The following is an 8,397-nucleotide window of genomic DNA, read 5'->3' on the forward strand; positions in this document are numbered from 1 at the left end:
TGGATGTTTACTTGTATTGGTGCAAATTTGTGTGTGTGTATGTGTGTATATGTATGCATACATTTCTCAGTAGAAAAAAAACTTTTCCTTATGGTCCCCTGCCCAGAAACATCTCACATCGGTAGATGTCCCTTCTGGCTCCAAGTTCATAGAACATAGTGGCTAGCCCTAGGCCTCCCTCCTAATGCCAGGTGGGCTAGGTGAGGGCTCTGTAGAGGGAGATCCCCAAGACATTGTCCTCTTATCCCTGCGTCCTATCTCAGGTCTGTCCCTAGAAAGGCTGAGGTAAAAGTTGATGCCATCAGCCTAATAGATGTGTTTTGTATCCTGTCCCTGGAGCCTGGTCAGCCCCCATACAGCCAGGCAACACTCCCCAGCGGGCAGCAAGGCTTCATGGTGCCAGGCCTTAAAGGCCATGCAAGGCCTTAAAAAAAAAAAAGTCTGCAACCTCTGCTTTCCAGCTAGGGTGCTGTGAGAGGGCTTGGTGATGGGTGTGGCTAGCGAGCTGATGTGCTTATTGCAGGAGGGAGGTGGGGCTTGAGGAGGAGCCAGGGACCTCTGGACCAGAGGCTGATTGGTCTAAAGGGGGCAGCATGGGGCAGGTTCTCCTGGGCTAGGTGTGCTGTGGGCAGTGCTCCTCAGGGCTGGGTGAGAGTAGAGGTGGATGAGAGTGGCCTCGCCTGGCTCTGTCAGGCAGGTGTGAGGGGACTTGGTGGCGCAGTGGAGGGCAGCCCCCCTCAGGCCCCAGGGCTGCTGGGGGCCAAGCCAGAGTGGACTTTGGGCTGGTGGGGCTGTGAGCTTGGGACCAGGGCCAGCACAGCTGTTTCCTGGCCACTGCTGACTCTACCAACTTGTTTTTTTCTCAGAACCAACCAGACACCTGCTCAGGCAACTCAACGAGAAAGGTGAGTGTGTGTACGGGGGCCGGCCAGCCATTTCCAGTGAGATCTGAGAGCTGGGTGGGGGATTATAAAGAACATTTTAGAGAGACTCTACCTCTATTCATTTCTCTTTCCTCCTTTGAGGAGAAAAGAGCCTGGCAGGGGGTCCCACCCCCGTATTTCCTATGTCTGGGGCACCTTGAGCCGGCCCCCTCTGCACACACACACCCATACCTTACACCCTGTTCTCAGTCCTTCCCTCGAAAGCCCAGGAGACTGGGTAAAGGCTCTGGGCCTCTGGCTTCTGTAGAGAGGCTCTTCCTCCTGCTTATTGGTTTCTTCTCCCTGGGCTCTCTCCTCATGTGCTGGGGACTCAATGGTGGTATCAGCAGCCAGAGCAGGAGGAATGAAGGTAAGGCCAGTGGCATCCAGGACCAGGGAGGAGGGGATTAGTGGAGGGAGGGCGGGAGGGACTTCCCTTGGTCCCTTCAGTGCTCATTGTTGTCATTCGTTCAGCACATGCCTATCAAGCACCTGCTGTACACCAGGCTCTAGAGATGAATAAGACTTGGCCCCTGCCCCTGTTGACCCTTCTGTACCCTTTTCCTGAACAGTACCCTGGTGGTGGCCTCCCAGCCTGGATCCTGTCTCATCTGCCCCTCCCTCTGGGGCAGGCAGGACTCTTAGGGACCTGAGTTCCTCACCAGGCCCCACAGTGTTCCCAGGCCCCAGCCCTCCCATCCTGAGAACCTCTGCTCCTCACTGACTCCCAGTGGAGACCAAGGGTTAGGTGTCTAGATGTGGCCTTCGGCAAGAAGCTTCCTTGCCCCTGCCATAGGCAGGAAGAGGGGAGGTTGCCCAGAGGCCAGTCACGAGGGGGTCTTGTGCTCTGAACAGCATGCGGGCAGTGCCAACACTCTCCTGGACTTTGGGCAGCTCCCCCGTACTCGGGGCCTGCAGCCAGAGGCTGAAGGGGCTGCCCAGGAGGAGCAAGAGGAGGAGGAGGAAGTGGTGGAGGAAGAGGAGGAGGAGGAGGAAGAGCAGGCCTTTCAGATCTCTCTGGAGGACCTGGCTAGGCATGAAGATATGGAGAAGGGGGCCGGGCCGGAGCCCCCAGGCTCAGAGGAGGAGGAGGAGGAAAGCCTGGCAGTGGCGGAGCAGGTAGCCGACTTTGCCAGCTCCCTGCTGGCCGCCCTCCACTGCTGGCACTATCGAGCCAACGCTTTACTTTTCTCCCGGGGCGCTATGGTGAGGTGTCTATTTGATCTACCCTCCTCCTTGCATGTTCCCTGGCACGTGCATGCCTGTCCAGAGTCTCCTCGCCTGCCCCCCACCCCTCTGCCTGGTTCCTTTATTCCTGCCATCAGCAGTCTTAACCTCCTCGCTCGCTGTCATGCCCTGGTGAGCTCCTGGCATGTGCTGCCCCAGAACTGGGTGCTAACAAGTGTACTACCCAATGAGCATGACTAACGGAGTGGGAAATGGAAGGATCAAGTCCACTTGGCCTGGAAGGGAAGGTGGGCTGGGCTTCTCTGAAGGCGTAGCTGGAGACTGCATGCCTGATGCAGAAATTTTTGCATTCCCAGGCCTCGCTGTCTAGTTTGACTCTGGAATGGCTCAGATCTGAGGCTCACTCTAACCGAAGCCCAGGGCCCTCCTTGGGGCTGGGGAGGGGCTGTGTGTGTTGGATGCAGAAGGGACCAGCTCCTGACCATCCTAGGAGCTGATGACTGCCTCTGTTTGCTGCAGGGGAAGGGGCGCAGTGAGTCTGAAGACCCCAAGGGCTGCAGAAGGCCCAGCAGCCAGTCTCCGACCAATGCTGAGAAGCGCATGAGCTTTGAGTCAGTCTCTTCTCTGCCAGAGGTGAGTGGCTGCTGGACAGCCAGTAGGTGGGAGGGGGATGGTGCCAAGGTACCTGGAACCCAGACCTCCAGGTCTACAGGTGGGACCTTCAGGCACAGGTTCTCCTGTTGAGCCCCTGGGAACAGGGATTTCCCGGCCCCCAGGACTCTCACTCCTTTAGACAGCCTGTCTAGCCTATAGGCCTACAGCTTGGTGAGCAGACAGCCTCTTTCTATAAGTTAGAAAAAGGTACCCTTCCTCTGGGTAGATGCAGCCCTGTGCTAAAGGGCACAGCTAGCGGAAGTGAGCTAGATTTCAGGCCCCCTCAGCTGGACGCCTTGTGCAGGACACAAGACCCTGCCCCCACCAACATGTCAGACATTTAAAACACGCCTGTGCCCACCTGGACAGAGGTAGGGTATTGCTATCTACTGGAAGCTTCCTATGTGTCATGTTTTATTCCTCCCTTCCCTTCTCTGCCACAGCCCTGGAAGGAAAAAGAGGCTCAGAGAACTTAAGTGATTTGCCTGATGTTTGGTGGCTTCTGAGGGGTAAACTGAGGTCAGAGTTGGGTTTATGACTCAAAGCCCCCTCTCCTCCCACAACCCCACACTGCCTGTGGCTTGTGAGGAGCTGAGCCTTTCGATTTACAAGGAAAAACCATGAGGCTAAGGCTAGACCCCAGGTGGGCCTCTCAGCCAGGATGAGATTGAGAAACCTGGGTGACATTGGATGAGAGTCCAGAGCAGTGTTCTCTCTCCAATAATCATAGAATGTGAACCCCCTGTGTGATTTTAATTTTCCAGTAGCCACATTAAAAATGTCAGAAGAAATAGGTGAGATTGTTACAGTGTATTTTGTTTATCCTGATTAATCCAAAATATTATCAACATGCAATCAATATAAAAAGCTATTGATGATGCATGTTATACTCTTTTTTTGGTAGGAAATCTTTGAAACCTGATGTGCATTTTACTGCCTCAGCAGGTCTCATTTTGGACTAGCCACATTCCAAGTGCTCAGAAGCCAGGCAGCTGGTGGCTGCTGTCTTGTGCTTAGCAGACCCAGCTCCTGGCTGAGAAAAAATGAGATCCGGGCTGATTCCTCAGGATGCAGAGTCCTTCCTTTCATCTTTTCTCCAAAGACCTTTCTCAAACCCTGCCTGTGCCGGCCACTTTTATGGTTCAAATTACCTTCAAGGTGATCAAGAGGGAGTCCTCAAACTTGCTTCCTTCCCTGCCCATCTGGCTGTGCCTGTGCAGAGTTGGGCTGTACCCACCAACCCTGAAGCTGCCTGGTGGGAGCCAGATTCCCAGCCTCACCCTCTGATAGGATTGCATAATATGCTTGTGTTACCTTCAGGACCCTGATCCACACGGGAGGACCTGGCCCTGCAGGGCACTTGGAACTCCACTTCTCATATTGCTCAGGCCTGTATTCTAACCCAGAGCCCTCGTGTGGGAGCCCCCAGGGCTTTAAGGAGCTGCCTCAGCATCAGGCAGAGGGTTCTTGTGTCTTGGCTTTGTGAGGTGCCTGCAAGGGAGGCCTCTGGGAGACCAGGGCAGTGCCTGACCCTGTGTGTGTCCCCACCTTGTCCCTGTAGTTGCCAGGCAGGCTGCCCCTGAGAGTGGCTGCTATCCTACCCCATCCAGGCTCCTTGAATTTTCCTTGAGTTTGAGGACATGGCCCAGCACCCCAGCTGCAGGGTGACAAAGGGACATGATCGTGTTCTTCTCCAAGGACCTGTTGCCCAGTTTTGAGCCACAGTCATTCTGGTTGCTTTACTCCTAAACTGAAGGCCCCCTCACTGGGCTTTGAGAAGGCCATGCTGTTCCCTCATGCCCCAGCTCCCATGAGGAAAGTTTTCTGCTCATGTAAACTCCCTGTGTTGTGTCCCAGGTTGAGCTAGACCCTGAGCCTGAGGCAGAACGGGAGGTATTTGCTGCTGTGGAAGGTCCCAGCACCGAGGAGATGCCCTCTGACACAGAGTCTCCAGAAGTGCTGGAAACACAGTTTGATGCCCACCAGGAGCTGCTGGAGATGGACCACGTGGGTGACATGGTGGACTTTGTGGTAGCTGAGAGCTCTGAGGACCTTAAGGCCCTGAGCAGTGAGGAGGAGGACGACATGGGGGCCATCCAGGAGCCTGAGAGCCTCTTGCCGCCTTCTGTGCTGGACCAGGCCAGCGTCATTGCTGAGCGCTTCGTCAGTAGCTTCTCTCGGCAGAGCAGCGTGGCTCTGGAGGATGGCAAATCCAGCGGCTTCACAACTCCGCAACTGGTCAGCCGCAGCAGCAGCAGCAGCATGCTCAGCCTTGAGGGCAGTGAGAAGGGCCCGGCCCAGCATGGCAGCATCACCGACTCACTCACCTCCCAGCTCCCCTCAGAAGTGGACACCAGTTTGGGGGTGGCTGCAGAGAGTAGCCCGTCCATCAACGGGACACAGCCTCCAAGCCCAGGCTGCCCAGCTGAGCCTGACCGGTCCTCCTGCAAGAAGAAGGAATCGCTGCTCTCCACCCGAGACCGGCTATTGCTGGACAAAATCAAGAGCTACTATGAAAACGCGGAGCACCATGATGCAGGTTTTAGCATCCGGCGCCGGGAGAGCCTCTCCTACATTCCCAAAGGGCTGGTGAGAAACTCGGTCTCCAGATTCAATAACCTTCCCAGGCCAGACCCAGAGCCCGTGGCTCCGCTGGGACACAAGAGACAGGCGGGGTCCCGACCGGCTTCATGGGCACTGTTTGACCTCCCAGGACCAGGCCAGGACCCAGCCCCCCTCACAGATGCTGAGTTTCGTCCATCTTCGGAAATTGTGAAGATGTGGGAGGGCATGGAGTCTTCTGCTGGGAGCCCTCAAAAGGGGCCCGGCCAGGGCCAGGCAAACGGCTTTGACCTACATGAGCCGCTCTTCATCCTGGAGGAGCATGAACTGGGTGCCATCACAGAGGAATCCACCACTGCTTCCCCAGAGAGCGCCTCTCCCACCGAGCGGCCCAGCTCAGCCCACCTGGCCCGGGAGCTGAAGGAGCTGGTGAAGGAGCTGAGCAGCAGTGGTCAGGGGGAGCTGGTTGCCCCCTTGCACCCCCGCATTGTGCAGCTCTCCCATGTGATGGACAGCCACATGAGTGAGCGTGTCAAGAACAAGGTCTACCAGCTGGCCCGTCAGTACAGCCTTCGGATCAAGGGCAACAAGTCAACAATGGCCAGGCCACCACTGCAGTGGGAGAAGACAGTTCCTGAGAGGAATGGGAAGAGCTCCACCATTCCCCACCTGCAGGAGGGGGCTGGAGAGCCGTTGGGTGACAAAGGTATGACTTGGGTTGGGGAGTGGGCTCTTCCCTTGTGTCCAGGGGCAGGGGAGCCAATTGGGAGTTAGCTGACACCTGGGTTCCCTCTAAGGAATCTACGCCAAACATGGAGCTGGACCCTGAGCCACCGAGGGGGTGAGGTGAGCCCTCGTGCCACGGCAGTTGGCCTGACCATGTGAGGCCTGAACCCTGATTGAGCCCTTTCACTGCCCTCCCCCAGCCCTTCCCATGGAGCAGAGGCCTCTGGAGGAAATGTGGCCGTGGTCCCCTCTTTAACTTTCATCTTCTCCTTTGACTCTTGGCCCCGTTTTCACTGCCTTTTCTCTATTCTTCCTATTTTGCTTTGATCAAGGGGCCCTGGATGGTAAATGAGATTTTTCTCCCATCACACCGAAAACCCCAATGGCCGGCCTTGCCCATGAAGTCCATAGCCCTCACTTGCCTCCCTTTCCCTTCCTGCCCAGTGACTCAGGCAGCTCTCTTTCTGCCACAGGTAAGAGAAAGCCCTTGCTGTCCTTTCTCAGCTACGAGCAGATGATGGCCCAGGAGCACAGCCCTCCTAAGCCCTACTCTGCCAGGGAGACTTCACCACGGCGTTTATCCTTTAGCCCCTCTGCTGCCAGCCCCAGGACCACCTCGCCTGGGATCCGACCCTCAGGCCGAAGCCCTCTCAGCCCCTTAGACACCGAGACCTTCAACTGGCCTGATGTCCGAGAGCTACGCTCCAAGTATGCCTCCCACAGCGAGGCACTCCCGGCTGAGAGCAGCCGGCCCCGCGTTGTGCCTGTCAACCGGAGCCACTCAGTGCCCGAGAACATGGTGGAGCCACCCCTGCGTGGCAGGGTGAGCCGCTGCTGGAGCCTGAACACCAAGAGGGGCCGGGGAGATGAGGCGGCTGCCCAGCCCCAGCCTCCTGGGTCGCCGCTCCGAGATGGGCTGGGTGGAGGCGAGGCCTTGCACGTCACCGCGGATCTCATCCTGGAGAACAACCTGCGGGTGATTGTCATGGAGAAGGGGCCCCAGCCTGAGGGGCTAGAGGAGGGCGGTGGGCAGGGACTGAGCTTGCTGGCGGCTGGGTTGGGACAGGGCCAGAATTTGCAGGAGTCTGCAGAGTATCTGCCAAAGGAAGAGGGGCCCAGGGACCCTGCGGACTCAAGCCAGCAGGGCAGAGTGAGAAACCTGAGGGAGAAATTCCAGGCCTTGAACTCCATAGGTTGACTATGACTCTTCAGGGGAAGGAAATGGGGAAGAACCCCCACGTACTTCCTCACAAGCCAGGGTCTTCTTGGCTCACATGAGTCCCCACCCAGGGCCCTCGGAAAGACTATCCCCTGTACTCTCTCCTGAAGAACGCATCTGTGTCCAGGTGTCCTCTGCAGGTGTCTGTCCTCACCTGCTGCCTGTGCTATGGGTTGGCGCTTTCCTGGGGCTTGGGACAACTTTCCACAGGCCCCATGAGCCGCTTTTCCCCTCCAAGGCCAGTGTGGCTGTTGCCCTTGTATATAGTTCTTCGGTAAGAAGCCAAATATTTAAGCTCGCCTCTTCCCAGGAAGAGAAAAGCACAGCTCAGGCCTCCAGTGTTGGCTGGCCACTGCCAGACAGAGTGGCCCACCCAGGGGAGGCTTTGCTCTTTATCTGTGCCTTTTCTTAGGATCCAGGCAGGAACGAGGCCAATAATTTATTGCTTTCTATTCTGTGGTATGTTTGTGCACCCATGTGCGTGTGTGTGTGAGCATGTGCTGCTTCTCTTGTTTATTCCTCTCCTGTTAAGAATGTAATTGACTCAGTTCAGGTACTTTTGAGGGTTGTCTGGCTGACCCTGTGGTAGTTTCTAATGTATACACATTTCATTATTTGCTGATGGTGCAATAACCACTGCTGACCAACTGACCTGTGTGTGGCCTCCTTACTGGGGCCTGGCGGGGGGGCGACGTCCACGGGTCAGGGCTGGGACATGTGAGCACTCATTTGTCATCCTTGCTCCAAAGCATACAGAAGGCACTAGGGTGCTCATGTGGGAGGTGGGTGTGCGGGAAGGAACTTGTTTTCTGCTGCTCCCACTCGTGGAATTCTGTCTCTCCACAGCCCTGAGGTCTTCTTTGGGGGTGGAGGGCCTTCAACTCTTCCCAGGGCCAAAGTTGGACTTAAAAAAAAGGGGGGAGGGTATGAAGAACATTTTTCTAATAGGCAGAAGTTCACAATGTTGGGTACCTTCTAGTCTCCCTTCCCAATTCCCAGGAGACATCCTAGCAGACAAGGATTCTGAACTTGCAGCCTAAAAATGTCTTAAGGTGGCATGCAACATTGCGTGAGAGGTACACATGTGGTTTTCTGAATGGATCCTCAGTGTTCATCCAATTCTCT

At 56.2% G+C, this 8,397-nt stretch overlaps 1 protein-coding gene across 7 annotated transcripts in view; it reads left to right on the plus strand.

Moving 5' to 3' along the window:
• Positions 1-7,923, plus strand: part of PLEKHG3 (pleckstrin homology and RhoGEF domain containing G3) — a 46,898-nt gene extending 38,975 nt beyond the window's left edge. For 2 of the 7 annotated variants that reach the window (XM_023546248.2, XM_023546247.2), the window contains 6 exons: positions 867-905; positions 1,271-1,293; positions 1,779-2,129; positions 2,631-2,744; positions 4,623-6,033; positions 6,527-7,923. In XM_023546248.2, the coding sequence (XP_023402016.2) occupies positions 867-905; positions 1,271-1,293; positions 1,779-2,129; positions 2,631-2,744; positions 4,623-6,033; positions 6,527-7,251 (2,663 nt within the window). In that variant the 3' untranslated portion in view covers positions 7,252-7,923. The remainder of the gene's footprint in view (positions 1-866; positions 906-1,270; positions 1,294-1,778; positions 2,130-2,630; positions 2,745-4,622; positions 6,034-6,526) is intronic. The other 5 variants (XM_064292596.1, XM_064292595.1, XM_064292597.1 and 2 more) reach the window with 5 other exon arrangements.
• Positions 7,924-8,397: the final 474 nt, after the last annotated feature.

The sequence above is a fragment of the Loxodonta africana genome, chromosome 10 (assembly GCF_030014295.1).
Source record: "Loxodonta africana isolate mLoxAfr1 chromosome 10, mLoxAfr1.hap2, whole genome shotgun sequence".
NCBI classification, from domain to species: Eukaryota; Metazoa; Chordata; class Mammalia; order Proboscidea; family Elephantidae; genus Loxodonta; species Loxodonta africana.